Genomic DNA, 14,859 nt, shown 5'->3' with positions numbered 1-14,859 from the left:
GGAGGGAGGGAGGGAGAGGGAGAGAGGGAGAGAGAGAAAGAGAGAAAGAAAGAAAGAAATCCCTACAGGGGAGGCACACCGGCTTCCCCTGGCCGCCCAGCGGCCGCACACTCTCTTCTCGCCTCAGCCGGCCGGAAGTGGGAAGGGGCCACCAGCGCGCAGGGGGCGGGACTTGGTCTCCCGGCAACGGCCTGGGCGATTGGCCAGACCGTCTGCTGCCACAGCCAATGGCCAGGCGCCTTGCCAACGCTCGGCACCGCGACGGTGGCTGCGCGGGAGATTCAAATCGGCGGTGCTACTAGCTTTCGTTGTCTGTGGTCCTGCAGCCGGCCTGCGTCCTCTCGCCATGGATAACCCGGAAAATGTCTTTCAGTGAGTGTCCGGCTAGTGGGGTGTGGGCGCCGCGAGCGCATGATCCCCGACTCTGGGCCCCTGAGGGGGCTGGGACAGTTAGGGCTCTGGCCCTCCGCCCCTGGGCCCTCGGCACCGACCTGCCTGCGTTCCTGGTCTGGGCCCCCCCCTCGCCTCAAGGCTGCGGGCCACTTCCGAGTCACCGAGTAGAGGGTGGTCCCACTGAGACCCTGGCGACTCGAGATCTGCGGCCACGCCGACCGTTTAGGGGCATTGCGGCAGCTTGGGAGGCCCTCGAAGGTCTTGCTGTTCCTTAAGGAAACCCATCCGTGGGCATGGGGCGCCGCTGTGGGAGGAGAGTGTCCAGTCCATCAAGACCCCCCCTTGCGTGTCTTAAGTCTCCCATTTAAAAGTTATACTATAGAGGGAGAGAATTTACAATAGCTCTCTTACTCATAATCCTACTGCTCTTTTAGTACACAGCACTTAAATGAAAAAAGTGCCTTGCTTATTGTCGACTCATCTATTCCCATAGCCTGTGTGACTTGCCCAGCCTGTGATTAAAAGAACATTTGAAACGGTTAAATCATATGTGGCAGAAGTAAAACGGGTTAGTTTTACCAGATATTTGGGGATCACAAGACAGAGGTTGTCAATATACTCAAAACAAAAATCCTTTAAGACTTTTTCTTTGGAAGTCCTATCCCTCTACCCCATTTTTAAAGGGAAATCTGTATTTCAGCCCTTATCTTGACTTTCTAAAGACTAATTTGCTCTAATGAACGGGTTGATTTATTATTAGTGTATTGAAGCCATTTTCCTGGAGAATGTGGTTGGTGTGAACATGAATTACTTTGGGCAAAGGTTATGTTTATTACACATTTTGGAGGAAAAGTTCTGGCATTATAGGGATTTGTTCCTCTGTTATGAGGCATGAGAAAGATTCAAATTTATAAGTAATCATTTTTAAGGTTTAAAAATAGATAATATATTTGTATGGTTTTAGAAAGATTTGGAAAGTATTCACTGACAATTCCTGTACCTGTCTACTCTCACCCTATCATATGTATCCTTTGTTTATTTATTTATTAGTTTTTTTCAAGTGATTCTTCTTAGACATAGAAATACTTAACGTTATTAAAGTGTATGTATATGTATGTATATGTATGTGTCTGTGTGTGTACATTTCCTGCCTTCATCTCACATGAAATGTAGCAGAGCAACTCCATTCTTTTTTTGCCTAAGATATCCTTGGAGATTTCTATCAATACACAGCACTCTTTTTTTTTTTTTCATTTTTTAGACAACTGTTTAATATTTCATATACCATAATTGATCCAGAGATCCTCAATGACAGACACTTGGGTTGTTGACAATATCTTGCTGTTACAAACAGTGTTGTAGTTAAAAAAAAAAATGTACATAATGGCAATGGTATTTTGCATATACCCAGATGTATCAGTTTTCTAGATTCCTGAAAGTGTTTTTCCTGGATGAAGAGCAAATCCATCTGGGATATTGGTAAGATACCTACAAGCAAGATTTGAGTGTGCCTGCTTCCATTGCTTACCTGTATACTTTTGTTGTGTTTAAAATTTTTTTTTGCAAAATCTATTGATTAAGTTGTATCTTATTGACAGTGAATTTCTCTTATGAGAGAGGTTTAACATCTTTTCAAATTTAAGAGCCATTTGTATTTCTTTGTGAAATGCTTTTTTATTCCTTTGCTCAATTCAAAAATTGGGTTTATAACTTTGCTTCTCAATTTCTAGAAGTCCTTTTGTTTTTCCAGTTTATCATTTCTCTTTTGACTTGGAAAGTTTTAAAAAATTTCATTTATTTGACATGTAGAAGCATTTCATTACTATATAGTTGAACTTTTCTGGCTTTTCGTATCATGGCTTCTGGATTTTTTAGTCTTAAGACACAATGATTTCATTTGTCTGTGGAGGTGATAGCTAGAATAAAGTATAGTTTAAGATTCTCTACTTTCTGAGGGTCCTTAATTGAGTGTGTGGAATAAATTGACAATAAATAGATTAATAAGAGAAAAGGTATACAGATTTTATCCTGTGCAAGATCCTGGGAGCATCAAAATAAAAAACAGAAGGGAAATGAGGAGTTAAGGTGGACTTAGAGAAAATCGATCTGTTTACCTTGCTAATATGAATTGATGCAAGTTTTTCTTAGAATAGTTTTTCAGAGCCATTTCTGTCTGCAGTTCTCTGACTATCCATCTTGAAATATGCCAAAGAAGTATTTTGAGGTGGGTGTTCTTGTCTCTTACCAAAGTATTGCTTTAAAATCCCTTTTTCAAAAAAAACTAATAATTTCTCAGATAGCAAACCTAGGAGTCCTTCTCATCTTGACTCATACCCAGAACCCAGTCCCATCAGGAAGCCCTTTCCTTGCCCGAAGAGAGGTGCCAGACTCCCCCCATGTAGTCCAACTCACCACCAGTCACTGGGGTGTTTCAGTAGCTTCCTATCCGATTCTCACTTTGTTCCCATCCCTACCATCTTCACAAGGAGAAAGGAAGACTTTTAAAATGCAAATTAGAACTTCCCCAGCTTATCACACTAAAGCCACACTGGCTCACTTTCTGTTCCTGGAAGAGGCTGGTTCCTGAAGTTCTCTCAGCCTTGACCATTTTCTCCCAAGATAGCTCTGTGGCTTTCTGGTGGTATCCCATCAGTGCCCTCAGAGGCAGGCCTTCCCTGACCACCCTACCTGAAAATAGTAACTCTTACCCCTTCTATTTGGTTTGTTTTTTCTTCTTGGTACTTAATGTAACCTGACACTATTTAATTTCTTTTTGCTTGTTTGCCCCACTAGCACCTGAACTGCCACAAGAGTTTTGCTTTGCTTGGTTGATTTTTTTTTTTTTTTTTTAAGATGTGTTTGGGTATTTGGAAGTCAGGGAAACAGTTCTATGGGAATTCTAGTGACTGATTCATGAAAACTGCCAATCACCTTTTCTTCCTCAGGAACTTTGTGTTACATTGGGGCCCAGGAAATGAACTCTATCTGGAGTGTCCAGTTGTGGAATCTTGTCTATCCACCTGCTGGCAAGCCCTTATTGGATCTTATTCTAACTCAGTCTCCGCTGTGCTCCTGGAAAGCAAGAGAAGGGATCTGAGCAAGGCCTACTTATATCCCACTGTTAGGAGAAGGGGCAGCAAGTTTCCAGGCACTGACCCTCAGGGTGGTTAGCAACCCTGGGGACCAGGGACGGAAGCAGGAGACTCTGGGATAGAGCTAGGGATGAACTTTCCTCTGGAAAAATACTGTTTTGAGTTTTTTGACCACCTCTGAGAGCTCTTTTAAATTTTATATAGCTTTTAGGTTGGTATTTAAGGTTTCTATTTTAAGGTATATAAATCACATATATAATATATAATATAATACAATATATAGATATATGATAAATATATAATAAACATAATATATGATTTAAATCATATATAATTAAATATTTTGCTCTTATAAATTATCCATAATATTTCATGTGCATTCTTTTCTTTGTTCTAGAATGTTTGAAGCCCATATGCAGAGCTACAAAGGAAATGACCCACTTGGTGAATGGGAAAGGTTAGCATTTGGATTTGAGGGGTAGGGGCATTGTTTTTGTTTTTTCCTTTAAACCAACTATATTTTGTACTATGGAAAATTAACATTATCCATATTTTTCTAGCTATATGCAGTGGGTAGAAGAGAATTTTCCTGATAATAAAGATTACTTGATAATGCTACTAGAACATTTAATGAAGGAATTTTTATTTAAGAAGAGATACCACAATGACCCAAGATTCATCAATTATTGTTTAAAATTTGTGAGTATACTTTCATATCGATAATCAAATCTGTAATCATGTTGAACTTTTGTTTTTTGACCTATATTTTAAGATCTTTTAAACTGCCTTTTATTTTAATTCCTTGTTTCCATTCATAAATTTTTAAAGGTTGGATTACTAGAGATGTGTATAGCCTTGGCTCTGTATAGTGGAATCATTGATTCAGTTTTTAAATTCTCCTTTATTTCAAGTTTGCACATGTTCCAACATGGAATAGAAACCAAAAAGTAAAAGAGGGTTTGTTGGGTAGGAAACGTGATGAGCAGGAAACTCCCAGGTGCCAGGGGAGCTCCAGGGAGTAAACAGTGGGGAGCATTCTGGCTCTCAGAAGCTACACTTAGTACTAAGGGGAGAATGAAGGCTCAGGCCTGAAGATTGCATCTCTTCGACCTGGAAGTCAAAGGCTTGGAGATATAAAAAATCACGAGTGGAGTGGATAAGGCAAACATGAATTCGTTCACTGAATTACAGAGTACTTGTTGGAGGCCCCTATGGACCTTGAGCAAGCTCAGAGCAAGACACAAGTAATACTTCATGTGATGAGTTTTTATAGACTTACTGTCTAAGGAAATAGTTTGGGTAATTTTGGGGATATTGAATGTCAAGGAAAGGAATGATCCTAACTTAGGCTTGTGACCAGAGAACCATACACACCTTTGCCTACATAGTATATCCTCAAGCCTCCACAAGTACAGAAAGGTGGAGGGCCAGCTAGATTCTGGGCTGACCCAGATTAGCAGTTCTGTGTTTTATTTTTTTTGTTTTTAAATTTATTTTGGTATTTATATATTTTTAAAATTTTTAGTTGACACATAATAATTGTTCACATTTATGGGATACAGTATCCATCACCTCATATATTTATCATTTCTTTGTGTTGGGAACATTCATTCATAAATGCCAATTTGGCTCTGTCTCCTGCATGCACCCCTCTATTTTGAAATATTATTTGCCAACCATAGTTACCCTACTATGCTCTAAAACATTAGAAATTATTCTTCTTATCCAACTGCACCCCTGTAGCTCTTAACATCTTTTTTTTTAAATATTTATTTTTTAGTTATTGGTGGACACAATGTCTTTATTTTACTTTATGTAGTGCTGAGGATGGAGCCCAGGGCCTCACACATGCTAGGCAAGCGCTCTACCTCTGAGTCACAGCCCCAGCCTAGCTCTTAACATCTTTCCTCCACCCTTGCCTCATTGTTCTTCTGTGCTTTTCTTCTGGGTTCCTGTAGGCTGAATACAACAGTGACCCACATCAGTTTTTTGAGTTTCTGTACAACCAGGGGATTGGAATCCAGTCATCTCCTCTGTACATTTCCTGGGCAGGGCATCTGGAAGCCCAAGGGGAGCTGCAGCAGGCCAGTGCTGTGTTTCGGAGAGGAATTCAAAACCAGGCTGAACCTCAAGAGCTCTTGCAACAGCAGTACAGGTAGCTTCTAAGTACAGCTCCTCCTGGCATTTCCTACTTGGAGAGGAAATGTTTGCTTTTACATTTATTGTTATCTATTTTATGGGGAAATCTTGTGGAAAATTTGGTCACTACAGAGTAAAGAAAAGAAACTGCTCAGAAATGTTACCGTTACCTACTTTCCATAATTATTACATTTGATCATGTTTTTTCTGTGCTGAGGACTTTTATAGGAGATTCGAAATAGCTAAATAGTTTATCCCAATTATTACTATAAGTTCTCCAAAAGATTATTTCTTACAGAATCTTAGTAGATAATCTCACCTATGAAATTAAAAGTAATTCTTCAGTATCACCTAATATTCAGTCTTTCCCCATCATGTAAAATGGTTTTGCTACCATTAGTTTGTTTGAATTAAGAGCAAAACAAGGTTTAGCATTTGGTTGTGGATCTCTTCTCTTTTTAGTATGCACTCTTGCTTGCATTACCCACCAATGTCAGGCTTAGGAATTGCATGTAATTCCACAGAGTTGATGTGTAAAATTGCTGTGAAGTGACCCGTTTGAGATGTCCTCACAGAGCATGGGCAGTAATGGATCTAGATACCTTTTGAATAAGTGGTCTAAGCTTTGTACTTTCACTTCTTTCTCCCAAATATTAATATTCATTTTGTTCCAAATGGGTAAAATAACCAAAGTAGGAGTCCAAACACTCTATTATAACATTTACAGACTTGAGGAATTTTTTTAATATATGTACATCAGATATGAAAATATTCCTAGCATTTTGTCTGACTATATTTCTTCAACCTTGGTCTTTATTAACATATAGTAAGCTGTTACCTTTAATTTCTACTTTAATACAGTATATATTAGACTGTAAACTTAAAATCTATACTAATGCCTTTTCTATCATTTAGGTTATTTCAGACACGTCTCACTGAAACCCATTTGCCAGCTCAAGGTAAAATAATACTTTCTGTAGTGTCAGATTGTTGGTAATTTAGTTGCTAATTTTTGCTGATTTCTTTTCCCTTTAAAAAGCAAATCCTTCTAGTATTTAATGAAAACCAAACTATACTGTCTCAGGTAATGGGGAAGACACTTTGGTAATAATGCACTTTAAAGGAGACAAATCTACTTGATGATTTCACTCTATTTTGGGGATTTAAAAAACAAAATCAAAAAGAGATACTCTGAACTCCATCTGTTCTGAATTGAATCAAATGTATTTGATGGCAACTTTAGGAAACATGGCAGGGCTTTATTTCCCTTAGAAATAAATACCACATTTCAGCAATTTTCATTGACTATCCTATCCTGATTAAATAACCAGTTTTACAGTTATTTGGGGTACTTCTTGAACATTTTTATTTGGTCCAAAATTGTCTCTAAAATACTTACTTACAAAATATTTTAGTTCCATTTTCTGAGGCAGTGTGATTGAATTGATTTATTTCTTGTGCTGCTTACTGAAAGATCAAGGGGATGTATTGTGTGATAATTTTGGTTACTATGATTTTTCTCTTATTTCTCCTTATTTTATCCTGTTTTCCCTTATAGCTAGGACCTCGGAACCTCTGCATAATGCTTCAATTTTAAACCAAATGGTACCATCAAAATCAAGTCAAGGAAAGGACTCAGCCTCCATCTCTAAGAATCAGGTAATGGTGACTATTGTAGGTTGTACAGAAATTAGGAGTGGTATTGAACGGTCCTCCTGGCTCCTTTCTGTATCCACCTTGGCATCTCTTTTCTTTAACCTTGTCTCCTGTGACTTAACATCCATGTCAGCTGCCTGTTCCCATGTCAGCTTTCTGGGCCCGTGGCCATCTAACCTAAATTTATACTCAACTCACAAATATAACTTGTTATGGGACCTAAGGGCCCTCTCCATACAACCTCCTGTTCACTTCCTCCCCAGCAGTTTTTCTCCTACCAAGACCCTCTTCCTCCTTGTTCTGCTTTCCTCTTTCATAGGCCCAGGATCCCTACCTTGATTCATACCAACTGGAGCCAGTTTAAAAACCCAGAGCTTCAGCTATTGGCATCCACAACCTCAGTAATACCAGAAGAAATTTTTAATGGATTTTTTTTTAAGGGTTTATGGGCTCTTTTTGTTGCAAAAATTATACTACCAATGATGATGCAAACTAAAGCTTTAGTTATTAATTGAAATTTTACCAAGAACATGTAGAAATCTACTGGAGATTAAGAAGCCTTTCTACTCATATATTGTCATATTGATTTATGAGGTAATTTGTGTGAAGTTTTCTTTTCAGTAAGTAAATGCTTCTGTTTGTTTTCTGTATTTTAGGGTTCAGAAGTGTCTGGAACAATACCTTCAGCTTGTGATAAAGAGTCAAATATGCAAGTACAATCATTGCATAGTTCTATTACTTAGTTTCCTTCCAGAATTATTTCCATACACTGTTGTAAGTGATGTGTTTTCCCCTGTAGGGAACAAAGGGTGATCATGATTTCTAAATCAGAGTACCCTGTGCCCTCATCTTCAGCAGCCAGAGCTGATGTTCAACAGGTCGTTATGTATTGGAAGGAAAAGCTTATTCATGGAGAATCAGAATTTTCCTTTGAAGAACTGAGAGCCCAGAAATACAATCAACGGAGGAAGCATGAACAATGGGGTATTTGGTCTTATAGTCTTATATTTTGAGTTGTTTTTATGTCAATTAAAATAATGAGTAATTACATTTTTGGTCAAATAATTGACTATGCTGAAAGACTTTAAAAAAATGTCTCCAGCTCGTCCTGTCAGAAGCCTAGCAGTCTCTGTTAAACACCAGCGTAGCAGCTATATTTGTTCAAGACTTGTGTTCATGTATTGACAGCCGAGCCCATGGCTGAACCAGCCCTGAGCTAGATATTCATGCCAGTGTCACCTTAGCCTTAGTGAAATAGTATTTTAAATGTTTTCAATATTATCTGTATGGAGTTGAACTTCTGTATATAGTTATTCTAAAGCTGTAAGTCATTTGTACTGTGAAAGGAACTGAAGTTCAGAAGAGATTTTCCAAGTTCTGCACCTACTACAAACAAAACATACTGAAGGAGACCCCTGATCAAAGTGTTGTCTTAGGGGTTAGGGTTAGGGTTAGTCATAGAGACTGCAGAGTAGACTGAGATTTGCTCCCTACAGGGAACAGGGTGTGCCTTAACACCAGCATTTGCACTTGGCTCTTGCTATAACCATGTGGAAGATGGAGCCTTGCTCCACTCGGGACTTTTATACTGTCTATAATGTTGGACCATATGCACTCCGTGAGCCTTTTTTTTTTTTTTTTTGCTCATTATTTTTCATATTTGGTCAACAACAAAAAGTCAGTCAGTATTCTTGGAGGATCCATTTTGAGTTATGCCTGGATAATTTTTTCCTTCACATGCCACAGCCTGAAAGTGTCCAGCCAGAGTCTACTTTGTCTCATGAGCCAGTTTTGGGCTGTGTGACTGACAGCATGCTTGATGCCCCAACTCTTTTATTTTTACTTCCTAGAGAATCATATCTTTTTTAAAAACTGAAATGATCAGTTATTTTCAAATGATTAGCACAATCCCAATTGTTTTATGAGAAGCATTTAATAAGATACTGTGCTATTACCAAATAGACTTGATCATCATAAATTTTTGCAACTTATACTCTGAATTTAATAGTTACTGTGCTAAGGGCATATAAAGATTGTAAATATGGAAAAGACTGAAAAATGTTCCCATCTTAAAATAGAACTTGCCATCTTAAAATTGGACTTTTTATCCATTTGTTGTGTATTCCTCTGATAAACTGAATTTAAACTTTGCATATAAACCTTTCTTTTTCCTTAAGTAAATGAAGACAGACATTATATGAAAAAGAAAGAAGCAAATGCTTTTGAAGAGCAGCTATTAAAGCAGAAAATGGATGAGCTTCATAAGAAGTTGCATCAAGTGGTGGAGCTGCCCCAGGAGGACCTGCCCAGTGTCCAGGAAAAGCCTAAGGTATAGACACGCTCTGACCTGGGCGTCCTGTGCCCAGCGGTGGGGATTGTTGGCTCTCTAGGCCCTGTTTTAGAGTTAATTCTACCTAGTAACTTTCCAAAATTTAAAATTGTGTGATTCAGAAAGTCATTCAAATGAAGAATGAGCAAAGGAATTTAGAGAATAGAGGGCTGATGTTTCATGTGTGTGTGTGTCCATGCTTACGTATTCACACATTAGCACTTAGCATCCTTTTTCTGGCTTTTATACAATAACTATAGACTTCCAATCATTTGTCATCTAGACATATTTATGTTTGCCATTGTCTTGTGTGGGAAGAAAAAATAGGGATGAATATTACAGCCACATATTTTCTTGAAATTATTTATGAATGGGAGAGATTGGGAATAATTTAAGCTATATTATGTTTGTTTAATCTTCCACATTGTATCTGTCTGTCTATGACATAGGATACTTTAAAGGTAAAGCTTATTTAAATGCATGTTTTTAAAATGATAGAAAATTCATGACTGCAATGATTTTTTTTTTAATATTGAATGAAAGGTGTGTGTGTGTGTGTAATATATATATATCTATATATATACAAAATCTATGCCAGAACATTCACTAGATATAAGTATGTATACCCAACTATGGGGAGCCACTCTGAATGATTTGTACCTTCCATCCTAGAGCCGAGAGGCTTTGACCAGTCACTACATCTTATAGTGACCTGGACATTGCCCCGGTCCAGGAAGTTGAGGGCGTGCCTTCAGATGTAGGTGTGTTGCTCCATGGCCCCTGGGTTGAATTACACTCACCTGTCCCTTGTAACCCTGCCCCTTCTGGCCTTTTTTGGATGGAACTTTCTAAGAATAAGGGTCCCCCCAATAAAAGCCTACTTCCGAATGTGCTTGCTCTCTCTCACCAGCCTCTCGTGACTTTCTCTTGCTCCCCCATTTGGGAAGCCTGAGGCCGAGAGCAGAAAAGTCGTCCTGAAGCTTATTTAAAGGTAAAGCGTGTGTCTGTGTTTTATTTGATGTCCCTGGAAATTCACAGAAGTGACCTTAATTTCAGCTGCCCACACGGGTCGGGGGAAGACTCAAACATACATGAATATCCACGAATGTTCTTATTCAGTGCTAATTGCTGAAGTTTATCTTTTTTCCAGATATATGCTATGCATGAACACACATAAATATGAACACAATTGAATTTTCCATATAAATAAGACTTATTTTCTGCTTTTTCTACAAACACATCTTATAGATCTTTCAATATCACTGCACAGAGACCCAGTTTACCCGCTACAGCATGGTCTTCTGTCATACTTACAGCAGGGCAGGTACCAACATCATACAGAGACTGTTACAAACATGATACAAGATTGTTTCTCTAGAAAAGATGGAAGTACAACTGTTGCCTTTGAAGTTTGTGCACCTACAATACTGTCCTCTAAAAAAATTTCATTTTACCTCATATCAATAGTATATAAAATTACTTGTTTCTCACATACATTTTGATAATGTTAGTTATCCTAAGTATTTTCAACCACCTGTTTCTTTAATTACAGGTGGTACTGGACATTTTTAATTGATTTAGTGGCTTTTTGTCTTCTTTTTTCTTTAAATTGACCATAAAACCAGGTGTGGTGGTACACATCTAAAATCCCAGTGATTACAGAGACAGAGAAAGGAGGATCACAAGTTCAAGGCTGATCTCAGCAACTTAGGGAGACTCTGTCTCAAAATAAAAAGGGCCGGGGGTATGACTCAGTGGTTAAGCACCCATGGGTTCAATCCCTTGTACCAATCAAATAAATTGACTTTGATGGATTTGTCTATTTTTCTATTGGGTTTTTTCATTTTTAATGTTTATTTCAATTTTTATATAACTTGTGTTTTCCCTTGATAGATGTAAGCAGTTGTTAAAATAATTGTCTCATTGTTTTGTTTTTATGTATTTTCTTGCTACTTATCAGTCATCTATCCCCCAATTCTGAAGAAACTTAAAATATTCATCAATCACATCCAATATATCAGATGCACTCCCATTCCCTTTTCTTGGCCAGATGTCTCCCAGAGCCTCTGAGGAGTGGTTCTTCCTGCTTCTCTCTGGTGGTATATCCCTGATTCACATGCCATTGCTTTTCCTTAAGGTCCCCATTTTAAAGGTATACAATCTCTCATAACTTTTTTAAAAAGCATGTGTGAGGGGTTAAGTTTTTGAGATCTCTTGCTTTTTTAATGGTGTCTTTGTTCTACCCTCACACTGGTTGATGGTTTGACTAGAACTGTTCTAAAAGGAAATCATTTTCCCTCAAGTCATTTTGGATTTTATGCAGTACTAGAGATTGAACCCAGGGTTACTTTACCACTGAGCTATATTCTCAGCGCATTTTCTGTTGGTTTGCTTTTGATCTTGGAACAGGGTCTGTTAAGTTGTCCAGGCTGGCCTTGACCTGGCAATCCTCTTGCCTCAGCCTCCCTTAGAGTTTTCAGAGGCATTGCCCGTTGCCTTTTGGCTTCTACCATTGGTATTGGAAAGTCCTGGATTATTCTGACTCTCGGTTTTACAAATGTAATCCCTGTTGTTCTTGGGAAACGTGTTGTAACAAAACAAATGTGATGCGCAGCTCTGTCCCTCCATCATACTCAGTACCCTAAGGGTCTGGTCCTCCAGGTCCTTTTATGGGATTTTCCTGTGTAGAGGTGGCATGAAGATGTACTTTCCAAAATGAATTGCCAGTTGTCCATAAATCATTTATTGACCAGCTCGGCCCCTTTATTCAAAATATCTTTATCACATACTAAGTTTTTATATTACAAAATCCATTTCTAATATTTGTTTTAGTCACTATCTCTCTTCTTTATACATATATATATATATATATATATTTTTTTTTTTTTTTACTCTTTTATTGATTTTATTTTTTTAAATACATGACTGCGGAATGCATTACAATTCTTATTACACATAGAGTACAATTTTTCTTATCTTTGTATATAGAGTATATTCACGCCAATTCATGCCTTTATATATGTACCTTTTTTTGCATTACAGTTCTTATTACACATATATACCACAGTTTTTCATATCTGTTCATATATATAAAGTATGTTGACACGCAATTCGTGTCTTCATACATGTACTTTGGATAATGATGTCCATCATATTCCACTGCCCTTGCTAATCCCTTGCCCCCTCCCTTTCTCCAATCCCCATAAAAACAAATGAGGAGGCTGACTTATAGTGGGGTAGGGAGGGGGAGCATGGGAGGATTAGGTGAATTCTGGATAGAGAAGAGGAGTGAGAGTATATCTCTTCTTGATCTTTCCATATTGTATATATGCTATAGCTTTCCTATTTTGCTCTCTGGTAGAGAAAGTCTCTGATTATTCTTTTTAAAATATTTTCTTCAGAACTGAATATTGGTCAAGCATCTCTGAAATCTGGAAAGCTCCCAAATCTGAAACTTTTTCAGTGTCATGTCCTATTCTCAGAAAGTTGTGGATATGAGAGCATTTCAGATTGCAAATCTTTGAATAAGGGATGCATGCTTAACTAGTCTATGAAAATATTCCCAAAATCTGAAAAATTTTGAAACCTGACACTTTTCTAATTCCAAGCATTTTATATAAGCAATATGTAAGTAAACCTGTATTACAATTATTTTTTTCTGTTCTTTTATTTATTTATTTTTTTATTTTTATTTTTTATTATTAGTTGTTCAAAACATTACATAGTTCTTGACATATCATATTTCATACATTTGATTCAATTGGATTATGAACTCCCATTTTTACCCCGTATACAGATTGCAGAATCTCATCTGTGGCACATCCACGTTTTTACATATTGCCATACTAGTGTCTGTTGTATTCTGCTGCCTTTCCTATCCTCTACTATCCCCCCTCCCCTCCCTCCCCTCCCATCTTCTCTCTCTACCCCATCTACTGTCATTCATTTCTCTCTCTCGTTTTTTTTTTTACCCTTTCCCCTCACTTCCTCTTATATGTAATTTTGTATAACAATGAAGGTCTCCTTCCATTTCCATGCAATTTCCCTTCTCTCTCCCTTTCCCTCCTACCTCTCGTCCCTGTTTAATGTTAATCTTCTTCTTATGCTTTTCCTCCCTGCTCTGTTCTTAGTTGCTCTCCTTATATCAAAGAAGACATTTGGCATTTGTTTTTTAGGGATTGGCTAGCGTCACTTAGCATAATCTGCTCTAATGCCATCCATTTCCCTGCAAATGCCATGATTTTATCATTTTTTAGTGCAGAGTAATACTCCATTGTGTATAAATGCCACATTTTTTTTTATCCATTCATCTATTGAAGGGCATCTAGGATGGTTCCACAGTCTAGCTATTGTGAATTGTGCTGCTATGAACGTCGATGTAGCAGTATCCCTATAATACGCTCTTTTAAGGTCTTTAGGGAATAGTCCGAGAAGGGCAATAGCTGGGTCAAATGGTGGTTCCATTCCCAGCTTTCCAAGGAATGTCCATACTGCTTTCCAAATTGGCCACACCAATTTGCAGTCCCACCAGCAATGTACAAGTGTACCCTTTTCCCCACATCCTCGCCAGCACTTGTTGTTTGACTTCATAATGGCTGCCAATCTTACTGGAGTGAGATGATATCTTAGGGTGGTTTTGATTTGCATTTCTCTGACTGCTAGAGATGGTGAGCATTTTTTCATGTACTTGTTGATTGATTGTATGTCCTCCTCTGAGAAGTATCTGTTCAGGTCCTTGGCCCATTTGTTGATTGGGTTATTTGTTTTCTTATTGTTTAATTTTTTTTTTTTTTTAAGAGAGAGAGAGAGAATTTTTGATATTTATTTATTTTTTAGTTCTCAGCGGACACAACATCTTTGTTTGTATGTGGTGCTGAGGATCGAACCCGGGCCACACGCATGCCAGGCAAGCGTGCTACCACTTGAGCCACATCCCCAGCCCCTATTGTTTAATTTTTTGAGTTCTTAGTATACTCTGGATATTAGGGCTCTATCTGAAGTGTGAAGAGTAAAAATTTGTTCCCAGGATGTAGGCTCCCTATTTACCTCTCTTATTGTTTCTCTTGCTGAGAAAAAACTTTTTAGTTTGAGTAAGTCCCATTTGTTGATTCTTGTTTTTAACTCTTCTGCTATGGGTGTCCTATTAAGGAATTTGGAGCCTGACCCCACAATATGTAGATCGGAGCCAACTTTTTCTTCTATCAGACACAGAGTCTCTGATTTGATATCAAGCTCCTTGATCCCTTTTGA

The 14,859-nt window shown here is 38.0% G+C and overlaps 1 protein-coding gene across 4 annotated transcripts in view; it reads left to right on the top strand.

Annotated features, from left to right (window-relative positions):
• Window positions 1-232: 232 nt before the first annotated feature.
• Bub1 (BUB1 mitotic checkpoint serine/threonine kinase) overlaps window positions 233-14,859 on the top strand; it is a 48,694-nt gene continuing 34,067 nt past the window's right edge. For 2 of the 4 annotated variants that reach the window (XM_048810370.1, XM_048810369.1), the window contains exons 1-9: window positions 233-372; window positions 3,883-3,942; window positions 4,046-4,184; window positions 5,444-5,640; window positions 6,540-6,583; window positions 7,183-7,283; window positions 7,937-7,989; window positions 8,080-8,264; window positions 9,458-9,609. In XM_048810370.1, coding sequence (XP_048666327.1) covers window positions 347-372; window positions 3,883-3,942; window positions 4,046-4,184; window positions 5,444-5,640; window positions 6,540-6,583; window positions 7,183-7,283; window positions 7,937-7,989; window positions 8,080-8,264; window positions 9,458-9,609 — 957 coding nt within the window. In that variant the 5' untranslated portion in view covers window positions 233-346. Of the gene's footprint in view, window positions 373-3,882; window positions 3,943-4,045; window positions 4,185-5,443; window positions 5,641-6,539; window positions 6,584-7,182; window positions 7,284-7,936; window positions 7,994-8,079; window positions 8,265-9,457; window positions 9,610-14,859 lie in introns of those variants that run through there. The other 2 variants (XM_048810371.1, XM_015499751.2) reach the window with 2 other exon arrangements.

Source organism: Marmota marmota, unplaced genomic scaffold (genome assembly GCF_001458135.2).
Source record: "Marmota marmota marmota unplaced genomic scaffold, marMar, whole genome shotgun sequence".
Lineage (NCBI taxonomy): Eukaryota > Metazoa > Chordata > Mammalia > Rodentia > Sciuridae > Marmota > Marmota marmota.
The sequence above is the reverse complement of the archived record's forward strand: the minus strand, read 5'-3'. Positions and strand labels throughout refer to the sequence as shown.